This window comes from Meles meles, chromosome 6 (assembly GCF_922984935.1).
Source record: "Meles meles chromosome 6, mMelMel3.1 paternal haplotype, whole genome shotgun sequence".
Lineage (NCBI taxonomy): Eukaryota > Metazoa > Chordata > Mammalia > Carnivora > Mustelidae > Meles > Meles meles.
The window spans coordinates 73466335-73493011 of record NC_060071.1 but is presented as its reverse complement, the minus strand read 5'-3'; the positions used below and the strand labels follow the sequence as shown (position 1 = coordinate 73493011).

Genomic DNA, 26677 nt, shown 5'->3' with positions numbered 1-26677 from the left:
ATACAGGCAGGAGACCTATTTTCTGGCCTCATTTTGCCACAAACCTTAGGACAACCTACCTAGCTATCAACCTGGAGATATTTGACTTGGATGTCCTACAAGAATTTCAAAACATGTCCAAAATATTTCCCTCTGCGTGCCTGCCCACCCAACCCCAACTCCTGTGGTGATCATCTCAATAAACGGCCCAGGACAGGATCCTAGCAATCATCCCTCTCCTTCTCTCCTTCATCTCCCATGTCTGCTCAGTGACCAAATTCTACTACAAATCTTTCAAGCCCATCTCCTCCTCCCCATTTCTCCTGTCACTGTCTCAGTTCAGGCCCTCACTAGCCCTGGCCCGGGTTAGGTTACCACAGCTGTCCAACAGGTTTCCTGGTTCCCACTCTCGCCCTGTTTCAAACCAGCTGCCACCCCGCCTGCCACCAAGAGAGCTTTCTAAACCAGAAATTGTCACTGCTCTAATTATTAATCGGTTTTCCATCAACAATTGGATGAAGCCTAAATTTCTAAGCAGGACGTCCTAATCTGTTTGTGATTTGGCCTCTGCCCTCTTCTCTCACTTCATCTTTCACCACTCATAACTTCAGCCAAGCCCAAGTTTTGCAGTTCCTCCAATGTCACCTTTGGCTTTGACACTAATGGTTCACTCTTCCTGGAAGTCTCCCCCCTTCCCCTGCCCATTGCCTGGCTAAAATTAACTCACCCTTCTAGACTCAGCTTAGGTTGGAATTTTTTTTTGGAACCCCTTTTATATGTTCCTTTGATACTCCCACGGCATCTTGTGCAAATGAAAGAGTTGCTATTCATCCTGAACTATGTTTGTTCACACATCTGTGTCCCTTGCTAAACTCAGCTGTGGGATGGCAGGTACAGTATCCTATTCAGTGTTTAGAATTAAATATCAATCCAACAAACATTTGAGGACCTACTTTACGCCAGGTATTGTAGATATGAGAGATATGGCAGTGAACAAAGCAAAAACACTCCTTGCTATTAAGTGGGAGGAGACATCACAGATAAATGAACACATAAATAAGCAAGAGAACAGTAGAGTGAAAAGTGCTTTACAGAGTAAATAAGCCATGTGGTAAAGAAAGTGACTGGATGGCTTCTTTAGATGGGTTTGTCTGGAAGTTCCCTCTGGGGGAGTGACATTTAAGCTGATGAGGGAATGCCAATGAACCGGTATTGAGAAAGAAACACCTTCCAGGAGGGAGGACTACCAGTACAAAAGAACCAAAGCGTGGCCATGTGCATGTTACAAAAGCGTGGAAATAGTGAAGACGGGGTCAGAGAAGAAGACTGGGACCATATATATACATTTCGCAGCCGGAGTAGAGTTTTGATTTTGTGCTAAGTGTGATGGGGAGTGACATGATCTGATTTATATCCAGAACTGGTATGTGGATAATGGGCCGCCCGGAGTCTTTTTTTTTTTTTTTTTTTTTTTAAACAGACAGAGATCACAGACAGAGATCACAAGTAGGCAGAGAGGCAGGCAGAGAGAGAGAGGAGGAGGAAGCAGGCTCCCCACCGAGCAGAGAGCCCAATGCGGGACTCGATCCCAGGACCCTGGGATCATGACCTGAGCTGAAGGCAGAGGCTTTAGCCCACTGAGCCACCCAGGCGCCCCTGGGCCGCTCGCCCGGAGTCTTAAACACATTAGTCTGGAGGAGAGAAACGTCCGGGTACAGAGGTCGCAGCAGTTTGGGACCCAGTGGACGTATCTGGGATATACGTGTGAGTGACCGGGACCTGCCGGTGGACAGATGAATTAAGGCTCAGCGCACGCAGATTTTCCGCCCGCACGCCCGGCCGGTACTGCACTATAGAGAAGGCGCACGGGGACTCCTAGGAGGAAGAGGGTATTGAAAAAGTTGCTGTGGGCGCCCCTCCCCCCCCCCCCCGTCCGGACTCTGGGGAGAGTTCGGGTCAGGGAGCTGAAAAGAGCAAGACACGCCCAGACCCACAGCCCGCCGACTGCCAGGGCCGAGACCTCACAGCACCGAGCACCCGCCCGACTGGCGGCGCGCGCCGACCTGGGCTCCACGTGCCCCGCGCGGGGGTTTCCGCGTCCTCTGGGCGGAGCCGGAAGAGGAAGTCGGCGCTACAGCGGCGGCCCCAACAGCAGTGGCGGCCCGTGCCTCCCCGCGCCGTCCGCGCCCGTCCGACCCCGCCACGGAGGCAGTGCAGCGGCGGTACCCGGAACCTGTGCCCGCCGAGAAGCACCGAGCGTCCAGCAGTCCGATGGGACCGCAGCGGCCGCTGCTCACGGCCGCGACCGCCCTGCTCTGGGGCTTCCTGCTCCCGCTGGTAAGGGGGACGGCCGGGCTCTCGGGCCTCCCCGGGGCGGGGCCGGGTCTCCCTGCCCCTTCTCCTCCCCACCCCCAGGCTCCCGCCCTGCGACTCCTTTTCCGTCCCACTACTGGCCTGCCCCCTTCCCTTTCTCCATTTCCTTCCAGCCGCCCTTTCTTCGGCCTCTTTCCTCCAGTCTTCCCACCCCACCCCCATTCCCGGCCTTTGAAGTCCTCGAAGTACCCACCGCGGAGCAAGCTCTCTGCCGAGCCCCTCTTGCTGCATTGACCTTGAGCATTCACCATAGTTTTTCATGGTTCCGGGCGTTCTAAATTGACCTAAGTTCTATCGTCAACCCTTTCTTAAAACTTCTTGATCTCTTCCACGGTCCGGAAGAAGAAAAAAATTATACGTGCCCCCCGGGTGTTAAGCGGTTCAAAGACTGCGCTTTAGTTTAATTGCTCGAATACAGGTGTTTTGTTTTGTTTTTTTAATTGTTTTTTTTGTGGTTGGTTGGTTGGTTTGCTTCCTCTAATGTAGTTCCTGCTTCCCCGTAGGGCTCATTCGATTTCATTGTGTGTGTGTGTGGGGGGGGGGTTGATAATAGTAATAACTTAAAATAATTTTTTAAAAAGCATCACACTGTATACTCTGGTTTTCAGTTCTCCACCTAGTTTAATGAGGAGAGGAGTCGGTTAAGTAACAGTAGCAAATAATGTGTTCACAAGTGTGTTTTCATAATTAGGAAAAGCAGTAATGTTTTAAAATTCAGCATCAACAGGGCACCTGGGTGGCTCAGTCGGTTAAGCGTATGCCTTCAGGTCTTGATCCCAGGGTCCTGGGATGGGCTCCCTGCTCAGCGGGACCCCTGTTTCTCCCTCCGTCCCCCAGTTTGTGCGCGCTCTTTCTCTCCCTCACTCTCTCTCTCAAGTAAATAAAATCTTTTTAAAAAGTTAAACATTAAGCAACCGGAGCTTCAGCGAATGGCCAGGACACTAGTGTTCGGTGTTTCAGTTTTTATTTCTTGGAAATTTCATTAGGGAGTTTGAGGTCAGAAACTTTTGTGAGCTCAGTCTACACGGAACTGAGCTCTATCTACACGGAATTGATACGGTGTGTTCCTGTCTAGTTCTTTCCATTAGAATATGTAACTTCTCCGAAAAAGTGTATTTTGCATTCTCTGCTATTTAAAGGTTTAGTGTTAGTGAGTATATTTGATATAAAAGTATCTTTGACATTTATTAAGAAACCAAAATCAAAATCTAAAATGGTTAAGTGCCTTTGGTGTACTCCTGACTTTGCTAGGCAACAATAGGAACATGAATGAGATAATGTGTCTAAAAATTGCTTTTGTGGGATGAAGGGGAAGTACAATATAAAGAGAACAACAAAGTCACAGTGTTAGTCTGAATCTTTGAAATGTAATTTACCATGTACCATATGTCTAAAGGATAACAATTCAGGTGGTATGTAAATACACATGAAACTGTAACCTAGATATATTTGTATATATAGATACATTCTATATATAGCCTATTCATCATATTCCCAATAATCTTTTGCCAACACAGTAATTGATTTAGTAATGTATCAGTTGCTGATAACTCACACAAATTATAAACAAAAGCCCTGAACCCTCTTGCTAAAAAATGTGAGCAGAGTGTGATTTCAAGGGCTTCACAAATCTAGGTCACCCCTGTTCTAAACATAGCTAGCCTATATCTCCCACAGTGTAGATTTTATTCTTTTTATATTGCACATTTATATTTTGTTGTATCTCACTGTGCTAATTCTTGGGAAGATCTTCTCAGGGCTGTTGTGGGACTCAGTGGGGTATTTTTTCCTCTGCAAATATGTAGTGTGCATCTATTATATGCCAGGCACTGTGCCAGTGAGCATGAGTAAAATGGCAAGATCTTTTTGAGTTGTAGAGATCTTTTTCAGGGCCAACCACTGTATAGATTTTTCTGTTTTTAGTTTCTCAGTGGATCTCTTTTCTTCCTGACTCTTCCTGAAATGATCTCTTTCCTTTTCTGAGGAACTCAAATCTGGTGTACCTTTTCTCAGCAAGCGTATTATTTCTCTTTTAAGCCTATTTACTGGATACCTACTTCCTTTGTCTGGAGTCTTTTGGACTTTTTTTTTTCTTTTTACCATTTTGTCCCTGAAGCCCTTGCTTGTTCTCTTCCTTAATTTTATAGCTCTAGGTGGCCTCTCTGTGTTCGTTTGAATGAATGATGGCAGTTTAATCATTTCATTTCTCCTTTCTGGGCTCTTGAAGCTGGCACTGATACCAGCTTTCCCTTTAGTTATGTAAGAACAAGGCTACTGTCTTCATGTAGAAGCAACACACTCCATAAACCATTGCCTCATCTTTTAGAAAAGGAAGAGGATTAAGTATTGGAAAGGCCCTTCAGCATCATGTAGCCTACCCTCCTCATCTTGTCCTCCTCACACCATTTGACCTCCTGTTAAACTCAAGCTATAGTACAACTGGCTGTTTTGATGATTTCTAAAACCATTAAACATTTAAGTCTAGAAATAAGAGCATGTGGCACATAGTGCTCTCTTGGCCTTGCCATGATTCCATTTCAGTCGTCCTTCCCCAGTCCAATCCCCATCCCTAGCTGCGTCTGTTAGGGCTTTATTTCATGGTGGTATTTGGACCCAGTCATAGAGTTCTGTTTCAAAAGCAATGAGTAAAGGTTAGCCTGGGTCTGTTTTCTAAAATTGCTTCAAAGTTCTCTGAAGAATCCTGAATCTTTCCCATAATGTTTTTACAAAAGTTCTGTTCATTTTTTTTCATTACTTCAAAGAATTTGATGTGTTACATGGTTACTTCTTGAACTTACTACAGTGAAGTGATAATCAGAATCCCCAGCAGAGAAATCTCTTGCTGAAATCTGCATTCCTTTAGTATATATAATACACCAACTCAAAGAATCTTCTCTAATTCCCTCTCTTCTGTGCTCCTCTCTCATCCTCTTGGGGAAAGAATGTATGTTCTACCCGAGCTGTCAGGGACATGCTGAATTGCTGTGTTGTAGACTGAATTGTGTCTCCCCAATGTTTCATATGTTGAAACCCTGGCCCCCAGTGTGATGGTGTTTGGAAAGGGGTCCTCTACGAGGTAGATAGGTTTAGAGAGGTCAGAGGATAGATCCCTTGTGATGGATTGATGCCTTGTAAGAAAAGACACCAAAGAGCTTGTTCTCTCTCCCCTAATACCTGTTTTTTTTAAGATTTTATTTATTTATTTGACAGACAGAGATCACAAGTAGGCAGAGAGGCAGGCAGAGAGAGAGGAGGAAGCAGTCTCCCTGCTGAGCAGAGAGCCTGATGTGGGGCTTGATCCCAGGACCCTGAGATCATGACCTGAGCCGAAGGCAGCAGCTTTAACCCATTGAGCCACCCAGGCGCCCCCAAAAAGAAAACTCTTACCAGAAACCAACCATGCTGGCACCTTTATCTTAGACTTCTAGTTTCTAGAACTGTGAGAAAATACATTTCTGTTTAAGCTACCCATCGTTTGGTATTCTGTTGTGGCAGCCCAAGCTGACTAAGGCAGATTTGGGCAGGAGTGCAGTGCTGCAACAGCGAATACCTAAGCATGTGGTAGCGGCCTTGTAACTGGGTAGAGGCCAGAAGAGGTTTGAGGTGCATGCCAGAAATACGGACATTAAAGACAGTTCTGGTGAAGTCCCAGAAATGCGGAATATGTTATTAGAAAGTTAAGGAAGCGCAGACCTTATTCTAAAATGGCAAAGAACTTGACTGGACTGTGGTGTAGTGTAGTGTTGTGTAGAAGGAAGAATTGTGAGCAGTGCAATTAAATACTTAGCTGAGGTGATTTCTAAGCAGAGTGTTGATGGAGCAGTGTGATTCCTCCTGACTGCATATAGTAAAGTGTAAATGAAGAAAGGCTGGTGGACTTCTTGGATTTGACAGGTGGGATGGTGGAGCTCTGTGGCTCTGGACGCGTGGATTATTCTTCAGGACAGAGGAGAAATGAACCCAAAGGCAAAATCAGAGATCAGGCCACTGCCTCAGTTTCAGCAGGTCTTATGGCCTCTGCTTGGAGCCTTGTGGGACTCAGTGGGCTTGACTGCCAGTGTGCCTGGAAGGTGGGACGTTGAACCAAAAAGGATTGTTCTTGATCCTTAAGATCTAATGGAATTTATTTTGCTAGATTTTAGACTTGCTTGGGTCCTGTCACCACTTTCTTCCTTCTGATTTCCCACACATAGACACCCTTTTGTTTTTTTCAAGAGAGAGGAAGTGTGGGGGACAGGGGACAGAAGACGGGGGCAGAGAGAGAGAGAGAGAGAATCTTAAGCAGGTTCCATGCCCAGCACAGAGCCCAACTCGGGGCTTAGTCTTTAGTCTCAGGACCCTGAAATCATGACCTGAGTGGAAATCAAGAGTCTGATGATGAGCCACCCTGGCGCCCCTCCCTTTTGGAATGCAAATGTCTACTCTGTGTCTGTCCTACTCTTATATTTTGGAAGCATATAACTTATCTGGTTCTGCAGGTTCATAGCTTGGAGAGGAATTTTGCCTCAGAATGAACTGTATCTTGAGTTTTACCCATAGTTGACTTAGATGATATTAGATGAAACTTTGGACTTCAGAGCTAATGCTGGAATGAGTTAATAAGCCTTTGGGCGCTGTTGGGATGAAATGAGTGTATTTTATCTGTGAGAAGAAAATGAATTTGGGGGCCCAGGGGCAAAATGCTATGGACTGAATTGCCCTCAAACTCAGGTTGAAGCCCTAACCCCCAGTGTGACGGTATTTGGAGACTGGCCTTTGGGAGATAATTAGGTTTAGATGAGGTCATCAGCGCAGGACCCTTATGATGGGATTGTTGCCTTGTTCTCTTTCCCAACCATGTGAAGAAAGCAGCCATCTACAAGCTAAGAAAAGATCCCTTACCAGAAATCAATTAAGGACAAGTATGTTTGCACCTTGATCTTGAACTTCTAGGTTCCAGACTATGAGAAAATAAATTTCTTTTGTTTAAGCCACCCAGTCTGTGGTATTTCGTTACAACAGCACGGTATTAGACATACTGGTTCTGTCACATTCCTTCCTTAACTCTTAGATTCTTCACAACTTTTTTTTTAACCTTCTCTCCTCTAGCCTACCTCTGAGGATTCTGCATCCCGTTGTCTGCTTTATCAGTCACTGATGACTGTGCTATCTCTTTCCCAAAATGTAGCCTACATCTCCTCTCAAAATAATTCTGAAAAGGTTCAGGAAGATTATGACTTGTTCTAGATCATACAGAAAGGCATGAAAAAGAGGACTAGAACCCAGGGTTTCTAAACATTCCTTGATATTTTTCCACTAAGTTGTGCAATAATGTTTTCTTGTGCATCAAGAATACGTCAGAAGACTAATTGGAGGGGCACCTGGGTGGCTCAGTGGGTTAATCCTCTGCCTTCAGCTCAGGTCATGATCTCAGGGTACTAGGATCGAGCTCAGGATCCTAGCTTGATGGAGCCCGCATCAGGCTGTCTGCTTAGCAGGGAGCCTGCTTTTCCCCTCTCTGCCTGCTGCTCTGCCAACTTGTGATCTCTCTCTCTCTCTCTGTCAAATAAATAAATAAAATCTTAAAAAAAAAAAAAAAAGGAAGACTAACTGGGTAAATTTGTGAATTTATTCATACAAAAGGGTTTAAAGGTAGAAGTTACGTATATTATATATTTGATAACTTTGGCTAAAAATCACCTGAAATTGGGTCTGTTTACAAAACTCTAGACCATAAGTCTACAGATACAGATCCTTACTCCAAAACATTAAGATTTTGTTAAAAATTTTATTGTTTTTAGGTCAGAATTTGCGAAACATCACTATGCACTATAATCTTAAATCAACTTTTTATGCATTTATGTTGCCTGGCCTTGTAGTCATTTGAATTTGTGAATTCTGGTATAAATCACAAATTCTTTAACAGTTGAGATATATCATTAAGTCGTAAGATTACTTAGGGAAAACCAAGAAGAAGGATAAATCGAAGTAGCTAGTAAAATAGGAGTCCCTTGAAGGGGAAACTTTACCAGACTCATTCTCTGCTGTCTCCCCTAGCATCTCATAGACTGCAGAATACTGAATAAATGAATGTCTTCTCCCCACACCGTAATACCTCTTTGCCTGTATGTTACAATCCCCAGACTTTCTGAGTGCAAGGATGATGCTGGCTCGGCTTTTCCCATGTCCCACAGACTCCTGATTCCCTGTAAATACCTGTTCGATGCCTTAGCACCGGCTGAGCCACTAATTAAGTGGTTAAGATTACACTTAATCTCTATGGGTCTGGTCTAGTAACTTTGAGTGCATCATTTCCATCAACCTTGAATCCTGGAGGTAGGAGTAGAAACAATGCAGGTTGTTAATTATATAACTTATTAGGAAATAGACATAGAAAATACATAATAATGAATGATCAGAAAGTTATTTAGGGGGCACCTGGGTGGCTCAGGTCATGATCCCAGGGTCCTGGGATCCCAGGGTCCTGGGATCGAGTCCCACATTGGGTTCCCTGCTCAGCAGGGAGCCTGCTTCTCCCTTTCCCTCTCTCCCTGCTTGTGTTCCTCTCTCACTCTCTCTGTCAAATAAATAAATAAAATCTTTTAAAGAAAAAAAAAAAAGAAAGTTACTTAAGCCTAACTTTGGAATGTGTCATTCAAGACACACAACCTCAACTCTTGTCTTTCCTATAGAGGAAAGACTCTATACTGTATTGCTATTAACTCTAGCTGTGTGTAAAGGGAAAGATGTCTATAAAGAAAGGAATGCCTCCTACATTGCTAGGATATAAGGATGATGGGGTACGTGACTATTGCTCCTGTTGCATTTAGCATTCATGATTACATTGTAACTTTTTATCTTCTGGTTTAGGAATATAGCGTCTTTATTTATTTTGAATATAGCGTCTTTTTTTTTTTAATTTTAATTTTTTTAAAATTTTTATTTATTTGACAGAAATCACAAGTAGGCAGAGAGGCAGGCAAAGGGGGGGGGGGGGCGGGAGGCAGGCTCTCCGCCAAGCAGACAGCCTGATGTGGGGCTCAATCCCAGGAGCCTGGGATCATGACTTGAGCCGAAGGCAGAGGCTTTAACCCACTGAGCCACCCAGGAGCCCCTGGAATATAGCGTCTTTTTAATTGCTGGTTTTCATTATAGATAAATTCTGTTAATTAACAAAATTTATCCCTAAGCCCCAGTTCTTGTATTTGGTGTCAAACATACAGAGATAATTTAATCTGTAGTTTTCATGAGGAAAGATTGCTGGGGGGTTAATTGGAGAGAGAATTACAGTCACATTTGTACATTGCCCCTCGAAACTAAAGGATGATATATGTCTAATGGATAGCAATACAAATAACATGAATCTGGTTTGATTGATAGACTGTGAAAAAAAGGGTTGGGGGAAGCTGGGACCCAGGGATGCATATACTGAAGAGTTTTGAAGGAACTCATGGGTGAGTGGAACTCTTGGCCAAAAATATGACTGTTTGCTATACCAGCAGAAGACTGCAGGTACAGTATGACTCACCTCTTGAGAAAATTCCTGGGAGGACCCCAGTAATATCTAGAAGACTTCTTAGTTTCACCACTATTCATGATGCAGTGCATAACCATGTATTCCATATAACCAGAACCTATATAACTATAACTCTGTATAACCAGAGCCTCACCTGGAAGCTTATTCAAAATGCATGATCATAAGCTCCACCCAAGAGCTGCCGGATCAGAATCTGCATTTAACGAAAACGTTAAAGTTCAAGAGTCACTGATCTATAATAACAGCTAAGAAATTGCTGTACAGAGTATTGAGCATAATCTCTAGGAAGAAGGAAGACCATGCTTAACAAATCTGTTGAGGCTTTTAAAGGGAACTAAATGTACACATGGAAAGAGGTTAACATTGCGTTACTCAGGGCTTTACTTCATCGGGTGAAAACGGGCCAAGATACAGAGTTCTGGCAGACCCGAAGGGTCGTGTGTATACAGGATAGGAGGGAGCACAGTAAATACATTTTTAGTCGAGATTTGTTGTTTCAAAAGGAATATGTGAAAACTTCAATTTGGGAAAGAGATCTGCTAGAAGATACTGTTTGAAGAAGAAAGAAGGGTAGAAGGCAAACCAAACCTATGAACCAAGGATTCAAAGAAAAATCCTTGAACTGTGCTATTAGCTTGGGCAGGAGTAGAGCAGGCCTGTTCTCACTAGGTTAACATTGGGCTGGTGAGTCAGCATCAGGAGGCTGTTGGAACAGAGGCCCATAATTCACATGCCCAGGAAGAGGAGCAGGTACAGCATGGCTGTACTCCCAAGAGACAAGGACATGAAGGTCAGTGCAAGGCTTACTCCCCGTAAGTATATGGACGTGGTCAAGCTCCTCCTGTACGTGTCCCTTTAGTTTACGGTCCGACTGGTCTGAGAAGACGGGGAGCTAGTACGTGTGCAGGCATGGGAGTGTAGTAGACATCATTGCAGGTGTTCCTTTTTAGGCTTTTGGTAATCATTTGACACCTGTCATACCGAAAGCTGTTGAGAAAAATGAGCAAAGGCATAGGTCACTGTAGCATTAAGATAGATTTAGACACCAATATTTTTGATTTGAAAAGAATATGATAAGGAATATGACTGAAGTCAAGTGATCTAGATAAAGTAAATTTGGAACTGTTTGTGGGCAACAGACATCTCATGAAGTTTTAAGGAGGTAAATTTGGGGCAGAAAAGGAAGTATTACTTCACTACCACGGGCTAGTCAAGTTATCTTGTCTATGAGGATCAAGTAAGTTATGAATATGAAGGCACCACTATAAAACTGATGATTTGATGATCCTGGAGAAAGCCTGATACCACAGTCAGTACTTGTAGGACCTGGTGTGAAGAGGGAAGATGTCGGGGGAGCAGTAAGGCGTTGTCCTAGGAAAAGAAATTGCGTGAAGCTCTAGAGACCTAGAGTTGGGAGTATTTAGAAGAGTTTAAGGAAAAGATGTGGGAGGAACTAATTGGGTATTAGAGGAATTTGGGGTAGGAGATCTACACCGGTATCACAGACAAGGGAGTGAATAGCCAATGTAGAGATCCATGTGACCAGTATAAAACTGGAGGGTGCTGGTTGGGCACTAAGAGTTGCTTGGGGATGATACTGCAGGAAGGAACTTGAAATGGTAGCAGAGTTGAAAGACTGCTGGTCTAGGTTTTAGAGAGCTCAGTTCTAATCTTGGACCCTGAGACCACTTCATTTTGGTCATTTTGGACCTGTTAGAGCTATGAAATAAAGGGCCTAGAGTATTATCTCTAAATCTGTTTAAGCCTTTGATACTAAGCGTTTTACTAAGAGAATATTTCCATTACTGATTGAAAATGCAAACATAATTTTTAAAGGTTGCATAAAGTCATGGAACACCAGACCATAGTTGGTTACAAAGGAAAATCCAGTTGTTATGCAGCATGTCTCTAACTTGGAAGATGTGAGGGAAGATACCCTGCACTTCCATCATAGGATCTTCGTCAAATGATCTAACACTGGCATGTGGGTGGACCACAAGCCTCACCTAATTTGGTGTTTGTAATGCTTGAAGGGTCACTGAGTTTCAAGCCTTTTTTATGCTTTCATACTAATTGACCCACAGTAATGTGCTTTCCACTACTCTGTTCTCTTAGGGCCTTGCTATTCAAGGTGTGGTCCGTAGACCAGTGGCACCAACATCACCTAGGAGCTAGTTAAAAATGCAGAATCTCACATTCCACCCAGACCTACTGAGTCAAAATCTGCATTTTAATATGACTGCTAAATGATTTGTATGCACAATAAATCTTGTAGATGCTCTGCTTCTGTCGCTGTGCTTCTCAAACACACGTAGCAGAATCTCCAGAAGGGCTTGTAAAAATAAACTGCCTGGAGATTTCTGATTCAGTAAATCTGGAATAGGGCCCAAGAATTTGCATTTCTAACACCATAAGAATTATCACAGTTTTTATTAGAGACTCTGACTTTAATCACATTCTGTTTCTGATTATTTCAGGTTGGTTTTTAATCTTCATACTAAAACTGTAATTTCTTGTGTAGTGTTTCTCCGGGGGAAGGCAGGTTTATTGAGATGTAATTCACATAGTATGTAGTTTACCTATTTGAAATGTACAATGCAGTGGCTTTTAGTATATTCACAGATCTGTGCAACTGTAACATAGTCCATTTTTAAAACATTTACGTCACCCCAGAAAGAAGCAAAGAGGTGGAACACGGAGGTTGTTTACAGCAGTGAAACTATTCCTTACTCTGCAGGTTACTGTAATGGTGGGTACATGTCAAAATGTATGGAATGTACAACACCCAAGAGTGAATCCTAAATGCCAACTATGGGCTGTGGGTGGTAATGACCAATGTAAGTTTGCTTATTGTAACAGATATACCCCTCTGGTGCAGTTGTTGATAATGGGGGAGGCTGTGCTTGCGTGTGTCAGGGAGTACGTGGGTAAAGAAAGAAATCCACATTCTTTAGCTATCACCTCGTATCCGCATATCCCACCAAACCCTAAACAACCATTAATCATCTCATATTTTTTGTGCATAATACAAGTACTTGGCAGGTTGCTAGATGTCTTATCAATAATAATAGTTACCATTTACTAAGAGCTTAATTAGTGCAAATATTTGTGTTACCTCAGTCTTCATGACAACTGTGTCAAAGCTGAGGATGTTGAAGCTTAAAACAGGTCAAGTAGGGCGCCTGGGTGGCTCAGTGGTTTAAGCCGCTGCCTTCGGCTCAGGTCATGATCTCAGGGTCCTGGGATCGAGTCCCGCATTGGGCTCTCTGCTCGGCAGGGAGCCTGCTTCCCTCTCACTCTCTCTGCCTGCCTCTCTGCTACTTATGATCTCTTTCTGTCAAATAAATAAAATCTTTAAAAAAACAAAACAAAACAGGTCAAGTAACTGGAACATGGGCAGTAAATGGTGAAACCATTCTGTCCCAGGGCTCTTAATTCGAAAGCTCATTATATCTGTTGTTAATAAACTAAATTTTTGGAGCTATACAATCTCCGTAAGAAATTTACTAAGATATTTTTAAAAATATAGTGGAGGTTTGCCTGGCTGGCTCAGTCGGATGAGCGTCTGCCTTCTGCTCCAGTCATGATCCCAGGGTGCTGGGATCAAGCCCCACATCGGGCTCCCTGTTCAGCAGGGAGCCTGCTTCTCTCTCTCCCTCTGTCTCTCCCTGCTTGTGCTTGCACTCTCTTTCTCTCTCTCTCTCTCTCTGTCAACTAAATAAATGTTTAGCTTAAAATGTTTTAAAAAATGTAGCGGAAATGCTGAAGTTGTTCAAGCATGGTAGTTTGCTAATGAAATTTGCAGGTTGTTTTACATCCAATACTAATTATTCTACAGTTGTGTTTGGTTCTACTTTTTTAATACTAATCTTCCACTGAAATTTATGTTTTGCCTTCGTAATTCCAGTATCAATGAGTTTTGCTTTTATCAGTGTTGAATTTTCTTCAATTATAGGGATGATTATAATCCCTTTTTAGCAATAAATGTTTCCTTTTTGAGTATCTTTGTACTTCCTTGAACATTTAAGCTTTTTTTTTTTTAAAGATTTTATTTATTTATTTATTTGACAAAGCAAGAGAGCACAAGCAGGCAGAGCAGTAGAGGGAGAGGGAGAAGCAGGCTCCCCACTGAGCAGGGAGCCCGATGTGGGGCTCGATCCCAGGACCCTGGGACCGCAACCCGAGCCGAAGGCAGTCACTTAACCAACTGAGCCACCCAGGCACCCCGAACATTTAAACTTTTTAAAAACCTCTTAGTTTTAGTAATTATAAAAGTAACACTGAATGTTATATATTGTGTAGAAGAAGGTAGTGTGTATGTGTCAATATGGAAAATCTACTTTATAAATTTAGGAATGTATAGAAAAGCCACAGGGCTGTATAGTTTGACCTTGTGTATAAAACTATACATATTTGAGATATGTATCCATGTATTCATATATATATTCATGTATATTAAATGGATATGGATAGTGTCTGGAAACATATGAAAGAAATTCCTGTGTAAATATGTGACTGAGAGCCAGGATAAGAAGAGAGGGACTTTATACTTTTCTATTTTTGAATGTTTTTCCTTTTTAGTTTCTCCAGTCTTTTCACACTATTATCTTTGCCTTTTTTTCTTGCTCTCTTTTTTTTTAAATAGCCTGGTGTGTGTCTCTCTCTACATCTTCAAGCTCACATAAATGTACAGATACATATAGGGAACTTGGGGTGGGAGGTCACTTTTTTTTTTTTTTGGTTACATGGGGGTGTCGACTGAGTCAGTGGAGCATATGCCTCTTGATCTCTGGGTGGTGAATTCAGGCCCCACATTGGGCATAGAGCTTACTTAAAAAATGGAATCATGCTGTAAGTATCTGTCTGGAACATGCTTTTCTCACTGTGGACATCTGTTCCTGGATCTACTTCCTTTTTTTTTTTTTTTTTTTTTTTAGATTTTATTTATTTATTTGACAGCCAGAGACACAGTGAGAGAAGGAACACAAGCAGGGTGGGTGGGAGAAGAAGCAGCAGGCTTCCCACCGAGCATGGAGCCCGATGTGGGACTCAATCCCAAGACCCTGGGATCATGACCTGAGCTGAAGGCAGACGCTTAACAACTGAGCCACCCAGGCACCCCTAGTTCTTTCTTTTTAATGGCTATATACTGTGCATATCATAATGGAATGGGCTCCTTATTAGTGAAAGTTGTTGACTTCTTTTTTTCTGTAACAAATGATATTGTGAATATCCTTAAACATTTTTCTTTGTGCATTTCTTTTTTTTTTTTTTTTAAAGATTTTATTTATTTATTTGACAGAGAGAGATCACAAGTAGACAGGCAGGCAGAGAGAGAGAGAGGGAAGCAGGCTCGCCGCTGAGCAGAGAGCCCGATGCGGGACTCGATCCCAGGACCCTGAGATCATGACCTGAGCCGAAGGCAGCGGCTTAACCCACTGAGCCACCCAGGCGCCCCTGCATTTCTTTTTTTATATATATTTTTATTTATTTATTTGACAGAGATCACAAGTAGGCAGAGAGGCAGACAGAGGGAGAGGAGGAAGCAGGCTCCCTGCTGAGCAGAGAGCCCAATGCGGGGCTCAATCCCAGGACCCTGAGATCATGACCTGAGCTGAAGGCAGAGGCTTAACCTGCTGAACCACCCAGTGCCCCATTTCTTTTTTTTAATTGAAGTGTCATTAACATACAATGTTGTATTAGTTTCAGATATGTAATATAATTATTCAGCATTTTTGTACATTGCTCAGTGCTCAGCAAGATAAGTGTACTCTTACTCGTACCCTTTATTTCACCCATCTTCCTACCCCTGGCAACCGCCAGTTTGTTCTCTGTATTTAAGAGTTTTGATTTTTTTTTTTTACTTTGTTCATTTATTTCTTAAATTTTTACATATAAGTGAAATTATATGGTATTTGTCTTTTTCTGATTGACTTATTTTGCTTTTCATAACACAGTCTAGCTCCATCTACATCACTGAAATGGCAAAATTTCATCCTTTCTGATGGCTGAGTAATATTCCATTGTATATGTGCCACTTCTTCTTTATCCATTCATCAGTTGATGGACATTAGGGCTCTTTGTATAATTTCGTTGTTGTTGATAATGCTACTATAGACATTGGGGTGCATGTGCCCTTTTGGATCAGTATTCTCTTGTCCTTTGGGTAAATAGTAGTGCAGTTGCTGGGTCATAGGGTAGCTTTATTTTTAACTTTATGAGGAAACGCCATACTGTTTTCCTGAGTGGCTACACTAGTTTGCATTCCCACCAACAGTGTAAGAGGGTTCCCATTTTTCTATATGTGCATCAACATCTTTCATTTCCTGTGGTTTTTTTTTTTTTTTTTTTAGCCATTCCTGCTGGCATGAGATGATACCTCATTGTAGTTTTGATTTTTATTTCCCTGATGGTGAGAGATGTTGAGCATCTTTGCATGTGTCTGTTAGCCACCTGGGTGTCTTTTTTGGAAAAATGTCTATTCATGTCTTCTGCCCATTTCCTAATTGGATTATTTGGGTTTTTTGAGTGTTGAGTTTGATAAGTTCTAATAGGTTTTAGATACCTTATATCATTTGTAAATATCTTCTCCCATTCAGTAGGATGTCTTTTAGTTTTGTTTTTCCTTTAATGTGCCAAAACTTTTTATCTTGATGAAGTCCTTTTTTTTTTTTTAAGATTTTATTTTTAACTAATCTCTACATCCACAGCTCAAACTTACAATTGTGAGATCAAAAGTTGCATGCTCTACTGACTGACCATCTAAGCGCCTTTTGATGAAGTCATAGTTCATTTTTTGTTCTGTTTCCCTTGCCTCTGGAGCTGCATCTAGTAAGAAGTTGCTATAGCCAGTGTCAAAGAAGTTGCTGCTTGTGTTCTCCTCAAGGATTTTGATGGGTTTCTTGTGTCACATTTAGGTCTTTCATCAATTTTTTTTTTTTTTTTTTTTGCATTTATTTTTATTTTTTTTTTTTTTTCAGCGTAACAGTATTCATTCTTTTTGCACAACACCCAGTGCTCCATGCAAAACGTGCCCTCCCTATCACCCACCACCTGTTCCCCCAACCTCCCACCCCTGACCCTTCAAAACCCTCAGGTTGTTTTTCAGAGTCCATAGTCTCTTATGGTTCGCCTCCCCTCCCCAATGTCCATAGCCCGCTCCCCCTCTCCCAATCCCACCTCCCCCCAGCAACCCCCAGTTTGTTTTGTGAGATTAAGAGTCACTTATGGTTTGTCTCCCTCCCAATCCCATCTTGTTTCATCAATTTTTAATTTATTTTTGTGTATGGTTTAAGAAAGTAGTCTAGTTTCATTCTTCTGCATGTTGCTGTCCAGTTTTCCCAATATCATATGTTGAAGAGACTTTTTTCCATTGGATATTCTTTCCTGTTTTGTTTTTTGTTTTTGTTTTTTGAAGATTTTATTTATATATTTGAGAGACAGCACTAGTAGGAGGAGAGGCAGAGAGAGAAGAAGAAGCAGACTCCCTGCTGAGCAGAGAGCTCTATGCAACATGGGGCTCTATTCTAAGACCCTGAGATCATGACCTGAGCCAAAGGCCGATGCTTAACCCGCTGAGCAACCTAGGTGCTCCTCTTCCATGCTTTGTTGAAGATTAATTGACCATATAGCTGTGGGCCCATTTCTGGGTTTTCTGTTTTGTCCCATTGATCTGTGTGTGTATTTTTGGGCCAGTAGCATACTGTATTGATGACTGTAGATTTGTAATAGAGCTTAAAATCCAGAATTGTAATGCATTCAGCTTTGCTTTTCTTTTTCAAGATTGTTTTGGCTATTCAGGATCTTTTGTGGTTCCATACAAATTTTAGGATTGTTTGTTCTAGCTCTGTGACAAATGGTGTATTTTGATAGGGATTACACTGATTCTGTAGATTGCTTTGGGTACTATGGACATTTTAACAATATTTGTTCTTCCAACCCATGCGCATGGAATGTTTTCCCATACCCTTGTGTCCTCTTCAATTTCTTTCATTCGTGTTTTATAGTTTGCAGAATATAGTTTTTTCACCTCTTTGGTTAGGTTTATTCCTAGGTACCTTATGATTTTTGGTGCAGTTGTAAGTGGGATCAATTCCTTGATTTCTCATTCTGCTCCTTTATGACTGGTGTATAGAAAGACAACAGATGGGTCACCTGGGTGGCTCAGTTGGTTAGGCATCTGCCTTTGGCTTAGGTCATGATCCCAGGGTCCTTGGATGGAGTCCTGAATCCGACTCATTGCTCAACCAGGGAGCCTGCTTCTCTCTCTCCATCTCCATCTGCCTGCTGCTCCCCCTGCTTGTGCTCTTTCTCTAAATAAAATCTTAAAAAAAAAAAAAAAACATTTCTGTACATTAATTTTGGATCCTGTGACTTTATCGTTCTGGCAACTTTTTGGTGGAGTCTTTTGGGTTTTCTACATAGAGTATCATGTTGTCTGGGAATAGTGGAGATTTGACTTCTCTGTTGATTTGGATACCTTTTATTTCTTTTTTGTTGTCTGATTGCTGAGGCTAGGACTTCCAGTGCTATTTTAAATAACAGTGGTGAGAGTGGACATGCAAGGCAAGTTGAGGGATTTCAAGTGCATTTTCTTTTCTTTTTTTTTTTTTTAAAGATTTTATTTATTTATTTGACAGACAGAGAGATCACAAGTAGGCAGAGAGGCAGGTATAGAGAGAGGAGGAAGCAGGCTCCCCACGGAGCAGAGAGCCCGATGTGGGGCTCGATCCCAGGACCCTGAGATCATGACCTGAGCCGAAGGCAGAGGTTTTAACCCACTGAGCCACCCAGGCGCCCCTCAAGTGCATTTTCTTTTATGCTACATAAACAATGAAGTAATAACTCATAACAGATTGGGAAGGAATGTTTCACGGTGTGAAGAGAATATTGAAGTTATCGCATAGCAACAGTCCTCTGTGGGATATGGCCCTTTTAACAAGGACCATAATTGTGTCCCCATAAGAAAGTGACTTAATACATAAGTCACTTAACACTTAACACATAAAATACTTAACACATATGTTAATAATACTTAACTCATAAAAGAATGTGTTCTGGGTGAATGTATATAATTTCAATATTTCCTCAAACAAGAAGAAATAAATTCATTGGAAGACCTTCCCTCTTAAGGAAGTGTGGTCAAACCTATATATAAATAGCATTATTAAAATCCTTAGTTATTGACAAAGCAAATTATTACCAGTGAGAAAATTATTGTTCGTGTCCTAGACAGCTGCTCAGGAAGCAATCCTGCATGCGTCTGGAAGTGGCAAACCTTTACCGTCTAAGGACTACTGCATGCTATATAACCCTCATTGGACGGCTCTTCCAAATACCCTAGAAAATGCAGTAAGTAAATCACAGTTATTATTTATTTGTAAACATAAAATTATTGAAAGGTGAGAATGAGTGATTATGTTTTAGTGTGTGAACTGGTTGTAATATAAAATGATCAATAAACAGTAACTTTTATTGTTTTGGCTTACGTATTTTTTTCTCTGTGGGAAAAACAAATTAGGGAATTTTAAAATACCTCAAAGCCTGGTTGTCATAAAATACTTATAATTTAAAAGAACCTGGTATTAAACCAATATTGATACTTTATCACTGAATGCATTTTTGTGAAATATGTTTATTATGTTAAAGACATTTCTTCTTCCCAGACCTCCATCAGTTTGATGAATCTGACTACCACACCACTATGCAACCTTTCTGATATTCCACATGATGGAATAAAGAGCAAAGCAGTTGTAGTACAGTGGGGAACCTGCCATATTCTTGAAAAAGCCAGAATTGCACAAACAGGAGGTGCTGAAGCATTGTTGGTTGCCAATAACAGTGTCCTAGTAAGTTTTAAAACTTTACTAACTTTTGAGCTCATGAAAAGTATACTATCGTTTTGGTGTGTAGTTTAGGGGCTGAGTTTTGAATAATCTGATGGTAGGATTCTTTTAAAATAAACATTCTGGGGGCACCTGGGTGGCTCAGTCAGTTAAGCATCTGACTCTAGATCTCAGCTCAGGTGTTGATCTCAGGGTTGTGAGTTCAAGCTGCGTGTTGGGCTCCATGCTGGGTGTGGAGACGACTTAAAAAAATAATTGTAATAAGAATTTAAAAATAAATAAACATCTGGCTTTGATAGGCATTTAGGTGGAAAATTTTGTAATGTCTTTTCTGTTCCTAAAGTGGACAGGACTTTGTTAGGAATAAGTGTGTGCAAGTTTAATGAAACTTCAGTGTAATCACACACACACACGTTTGATATACCAGTATATAAATCAGTTTAAGTTTATGCTAAAAGGATTCCCATTTGAGAACTCTTACTGTATAATATCAAGGCAGAAGATAGGAAACTTTGTTTTGGAATTTTAAAAAAGATACAATACTTACATTTAAAGGAATAATTTGTATTTTATTCTGTAAATATACTAGTAGCTCATAAGTTTTCATAATATGTTTTTTTTTTTCTTTTAGTTTCCTCCCTCAGGGAACAAATCTGAATTTCATGATGTGAAAATACTGATTGCATTTATAAGCCGCAAAGACTTTATAGATATGAAACAGGTAAATTAGTAATTACATACTAGACAAAGTTTATACGTAGTACAGTTCTTTACTTTTAACCACTGGTATTTAATTTAAATTATATATGCTCCATTTGTTAACAAGAAGCTATAAAGGCCTATCAAGTTTTTGTTTGAGAAGCGTTCACCTCTCAGCACAGGGTGTTTCTGAGCCCTGACTTTAGAAAGGATATTTGTTTTGACTTCTTTAACAGTCTCTGTGTTATGTCATTTATCTTATCCTTAAATCCCTGAACAGGATATGACTAAATGAAACACCAAACTTTGAGGATTTAATAAACCAAAGCATAGTCTCATAATTCTGACAAGAGAATATGTCATGTAGTCAAAAAGGATTCTAGTGTTCTTGACTCTGTCTTATCTGTTTCAGAGTGAAATTGTAATATTGCTGCCATACACTGGAAGAGAAAGAAAACTAATTCTGGTTTTTTTGTTATTTTGTCTTTCAGACTTTTGGAGATAACATTACTGTAAAAATGTATTCTCCATCATGGCCTAACTTTGACTATACTATGGTGGTTATTTTTGTAATTGCTGTGTTCACTGTGGCATTAGGAGGATACTGGAGTGGACTAATTGAATTGTAAGTTTAATTAAACTTCAGTGTTTTTGTGATAAGTGGCTAAAAAATTATTGTCTGATACTCAGTTTAATCATGTAACAATAATCAAAATATACCTGACCTCAGAATATAGTGCTGCTACGATCAGATTGCAGGTTTGTCCTCCTATAGGTCATTTAACTTCTCACTGAGAAGAGTTAGCTTCTGCTAACTCTCCTGCTGGGGGCTAAGATTCCATATTTTAAAGAAGCTCCCAAGTGTTTTTGCTGGCCCACAGATCACACTTTGAGTTAGCCAAGCAAGCTTTGTATACATGTCAGGGCAAGCTCCTCTTTTAGAAAACTGGAGATGGGAGAGAAGTACATACAAGCTTTTTTACTCATAAAACACGGTGATGGACAAAAACAGAGAATGTGTTACCTTCATAGCCAAGTTGGAAGAGAAGGAATTCTTTACCTGCAGGAATACGGAATTTAAAATTTTTTACTTCAATTCCAGTATAGTTAACATATTGTGTTATATTGGTTTTAGGTGTACAATACAATTCAGTGCACTACTTAGTGCTCATCAAGATAAATGTACTCTTAATCCCCTTTATCTGTTTTGCCCATCCCTGCGCCTTCCTCCCCTCTGGCAACCACCAGTTTGCTTTCTGTATTTACAAGCCTGGTTTTTTTTGTTTTTTCTTTTTTTTACTTTGTTCATTTGTTTCTTAAAATTTTATGTATGAGTGTAATTATATGGTATCTGTCTTTTTCTGACTTATTCATTTAACATTATACTCTCTAGGATCCATCCATATTGTTGCAAATGGCAATATCATTCATTATTAGGGCTAAGTAATATCCTATCCTATTGTTTGTGTGTGTATATGTATACACACACACACACACACACACCCCACTTTTTCTTTATCCATTCATCTGTGGATGGAAACTGAGGTTGATTGCATCCATGTCTTGGCTAGTGTGAATAATGCTATAATAGACACTTTTAAAATAAATGTTTTCATTTTCTTTAGATAATTTCTGGATCATATGGTAATTCTATTTTTAATTTTCTTTAAAGATTTTATTTATTTATTTGAGAGCAGAGGCAAGAGACAGAGAGAGCAAACATGAGTGGGGGTGGGGTGTGGGATAAGGTCCTATGTCCATCTATGACCCTGAGATTATGACTTGAGCCAAAGGCAGACGCTTAACCAACTGAGCCACCCAAGCACCCCTCTATTTTTTAATTTTTTTTTTTTAGATTTTATTTATTTATTTGACAGACAGAGATCACAAGTAGGCAGAGAGGCAGGCAGAGAGAGTGAGAGGGAAGCAGGCTCCCTTCAGAGCAGAGAGCCCGACGCGGGACTCGATCCCAGGACCCTGAGATCATGACCTGAGCCAAAGGCAGTGGCCTAAACCACTGAGCCACCCAGGCGTCCCTATTTTTTAATTTTTTAAGGAAACTTCACGTTATTTTCCACAGTTGTTGCAACAATTTGCATTTCCACTGACACTGCACAAGCGTTCGTTTTTCTCCACATCCTCACCAACATTGGTATTTCTTGTCTTTTGATCTAACTCTTCTAACAGATGTAAGGTTAACATTTTGAGTTTATTTTTGTGTATGGTGTGAGAAAATGGCCCTGTTTCATTCTTTTCCATGGAGCTGTTCAGTTTTTCTGGCACCGTTTGTTGAGGAGACTTTCTCATTGCATATTCTTACCTCCTTTGTCAAAGGTTAATTGACCATGTAATTATGGATTTATTTCTGGACTCTCTCTTCTGTTGATCTATGTGCCCTCTTTTGTGCCAGCACCATACTGTTTTGATTGCTGTAGTTTTATAGTATATCTTCAAATCTAAGATTATGATATCTTCAGTTTTGTTCTTTTTCAAGATTGCTTTGCCTATTCAGGGTCTTGTGTGATTCCATACAAATTTTAGGACTGTTTGTTCTAGTTCTGTGAAGAATGTTGGTGATATTTGGATAGGAATTACACAAAATCTGTACATTGCTTTGGGTGGTATGAACATTTTAGCAATATTTTTTCTTCTAATCCGTGAGCTCGTAATATCTTCCCATTTGTTTGTGTTGTCCTCAATTTCGTTTATCAGTGTTTTACAGTTTTCAGAGTATAGGTTTTTGACCTTTTTGGTTAAGTGTATTGCCAGGTATTTTATTATTTTTGGTATAATTGTAAGTGGAACTGTTTTCTTAATTTCTCATTCTATTCATTTTTTTTAACTTTTTTTTTAATATTTTATTTATTTATTTGATAGAGAGAGGTCACAAGTAGGCAGAGAGGCAGGCAGAGAGAGAGGGAGAAACAGGCTCCCCACTGAGCAGAGAGCCCGATGCGGGGCTCGATCCCAGGACCCTGAGATCATGACCCGAGCCGAAGGCAGAGACCTAAACCACTGAGCCACCCAGGTGCCCCTTCATTTTTTTTTTCAGAGGTTTTATTTATTTGAGAGATAGAGTACATAGGGAGAAGCAGAGAGGGAGAGAGAGGGACAAGCACACTCCATGCTGAGTATAGAGCTTGATGGGAGGCCCAGTCTCACGACCCTGAGATCATGACCTGAGCCAAAACCAAGTGTTAGATGCTTAACCAACTGAGCCATCCAGGCACCCCCTCTGCTACTTCATTATTAGTATGTAGAAATGCAGTGGATTTCTGTAAATTGGTTTTGTATCCCGTGACCTTAACTGAATTCATTTATCAGTACTAACAGTTTTTCAGTGGAGTCTTGAGGATTTTTTATATATAGTATCATGTCATCTGCAAATAGTGAAAGTTTTACTTCCTCCTTACCAATTTGGATACCTTTTACTACTTTTTCTTGTCTGACTGCTATGGCTAGGACTTCCAGAACTATGTTGAATAAAAATAGTGGAAGTGGACATCTTTGTCTTGTTCCTGACCTTAGGGGAAAGGCTTTCAGTTTTCCACCATCAAGTACGATTATGTTGGGGTATGTTCCCTCTAAACCTACTTTGCTGAGAGTTTTTATCACAAATGGATGTTGTACTTTGTCAAATGCTTTTTCTGTGTCTATTGATCATATAGTTCTTATCCTTTCTCTTACTGATGTGATGGGTCATGTTGATTGATTTGCAAATATTAAACTGTCCTTACATCCTCGAGATAAATCCCACTTGATCATGGTGAATGATTTTTTAAAATTTATTGTTGGATTTGGTTTGCTAATATTTCATTGAGGATTTTTGCATTTATGTTCATCAGAGATGCTGGCCTGTAGTTCTCTTTTTTTTTCTCTTTTTTTTAATGGAGTCTTTATCTGGTTTTGGTATCATAGGCTGAATTTGGAAGCTTTCCTTCCTCTTCTTTTTTTTTGAGAAGAATGGATATTTACTCCTCTTTAAATATTTGGTAGAGTTCACCTGTGAAACCTTCTGTCCTGGACATTTGTTTGTTGGGAATTTTTTGATTACTGATTCAATTTCATTGCTGGTAATCAGTCTGTTCAGATTTTCTCTTCCTGATTCAGTTATGAGAGGTTATATGTTTCTAGGAATTTATCCATTTCTTCTTGTTTGTCCAGTTTGTTGCCATGTAATTTTTTATGGTATTCTCTTATAATCCTTCGTATTTCTGTGGTGTTGGTTGTTACTTTTACTCTTTCATTTGTGATTTTGTTTGAGTTCTTTCTCTCTTTTTTATGAGTCTGACTAAAGATTTACCAATTTTGTTGGTCTTTCTAAAGAACCAGCCCCTGGTTTCTTTATTCTAGTCTCTTGGGGGTTTTTTAGCTTCTATTTCCTTTATTTCTGCTTTGATCTTTATTATTTCCTTCCTTCTGCTGGTTTTTGGTTTGTGTCTTCTTTTCCTAACTTCGTTAGGTTTAAGGTTGTTTGAGATCTCTCCTGCTTCTTGAAGCAGGCCTGTATTGCTATAAACTGCCCTCATAGAACAACTTTTGATGCATCCCAATGATTTTGGACTGTTCTGTTTTCATTTTCATTTATTTCCATGTAATTTTTTATTTTTTCTTTGATTTCTTAGATGACTCATTTGTTGTTTAGTAGCATGTTCTTTAACCTCCATGGTATTTATGGTCTTTCCAGATTTTTTCTTGTGGTTAATTTCCGGTTTCATAGCTTTGTGGTCAGAAAAGATGTGTGTGATAAGACTACGATCTTTTTGAATTTATTGAGACTCGTGGCCTAATATGTGATCTCTTCTGGAGAATGTTCCATGTGCACCTGAAAAGAATGTGTATTCTGCTCTTTTAGGATGGAATATTCTGAATATATCTGTTAAATCCATCTGATTCAGTGCATCATTCAAAGCCACTGTTTCCTTGTTGATTTCGTGTTTGGATGTTCTGTCCTATGAGTAATTGGGATGTTAAAGTCCCCTGCTATTACCATATTACTATCACTTATTTGTATTTTTTTTTATTTGTTTTTAACTATTTTATGTATTTGGGTGCTTCCATATTGGCCTCATAAATATGTACAATTGTTACAGCTTATTACTGAGTCCCCTTTATTACTATAGAATGTCCTTCTTTGTCTCTTGTTACAGTCGTTATTTTAAAGTCCATTTTTATTGCTACCCTGGCTCTCTTTTCATACCATATGCATGATAAATGGTTTTTCTTCCCTTCACTTTCAATCTGTGTGGGTATTTAGGTCTGAAATGAGTCTCTTGTTAGGCAGCATATAGATGGATCGTGTTTTTTTAATCCTTTCTCTCACCCTGTGTCTTTTGATTGGAGCATTTCATCCATTTACATTCAAAGTAATTATCAATAGACATGTACTTAATGTCATTTTGTTATTTGTTTTATTTTTGTTGTTGTTCTTTTTCTAGTTCTCTGGTTCTCCTCTTGCTCTCTACTCTCACAATTAGTTGGCTTTCTTTAGAGATATGCTTGGATTCCTTTCTCTTTATATTTTGCATATATTTCACTAGTTTTTGATTTATGGTTGCCATTAGGTTTGTATACAACATCAGCATATAGCAGTCTATATTGAGTTGATGGTTGCTTAAGTTTGAACTCATTCTTTCTCCGCTCTCTATTTCCCATGTTTTAGGTATGTGGTATCATACTTTACGTCTTTTTATTTTGTGTCTTGACTGATATTTTTATATATACTTATTTTTATTGCTCTTGTGCTTCCTACTTTTCTTCTACTTATGGTCTTTCCTTTCCACTCAAAGAGTCCCCTTTAACATTTATAGTAGAGCAGGTTTAGTGGTGATGAATTCCTTTAACTTTTGTTTGGGAACTTCTTTCTCTTTTCTTCTATCCTGAATGATGGCCTTGCTGGACGGAGTATTCTTGGCTGCACAGTTTTTCCTTTCAGTACTCTGAATATATCATGTCACCCATTTCTGGCCTGCAGAGTTTCTTTTGAAAAATCAGCTGAGGGGCGCCTGGGTGGCTCAGTGGATTAAGCCGCTGCCTTCGGCTCAGGTCATGATCTCAGGGTCCTGGGATCGAGCCCCGCATCGGGCTCTCTGCTCTGCAGGGAGCCTGCTTCCTCCTCTCTCTCTGCCTGCCTCTCTGCCTACTTGTGATCTCTCTCTCTGTCAAATAAATAAATAAAATCTTTAAAAAAAAAAAAAAAATCAGCTGATGGGGCGCCTGGGTGGCTCAGTTGTTAAGCATCTGCCTTTGGCTCAGGTCATGATTC

The 26677-nt window shown here is 40.4% G+C and overlaps 1 protein-coding gene across 2 annotated transcripts in view; it reads left to right on the top strand.

Moving 5' to 3' along the window:
* The first annotated feature begins 1720 nt into the window (after positions 1–1720).
* SPPL2A (signal peptide peptidase like 2A) overlaps positions 1721–26677 on the top strand; it is a 51802-nt gene continuing 26845 nt past the window's right edge. For both annotated transcript variants that reach the window (XM_046008432.1, XM_046008431.1), the window contains exons 1-5: positions 1721–2316; positions 19100–19219; positions 19534–19716; positions 20345–20434; positions 20904–21037. In XM_046008432.1, the coding sequence (XP_045864388.1) occupies positions 2251–2316; positions 19100–19219; positions 19534–19716; positions 20345–20434; positions 20904–21037 (593 nt within the window). In that variant the 5' untranslated portion in view covers positions 1721–2250. The remainder of the gene's footprint in view (positions 2317–19099; positions 19220–19533; positions 19717–20344; positions 20435–20903; positions 21038–26677) is intronic.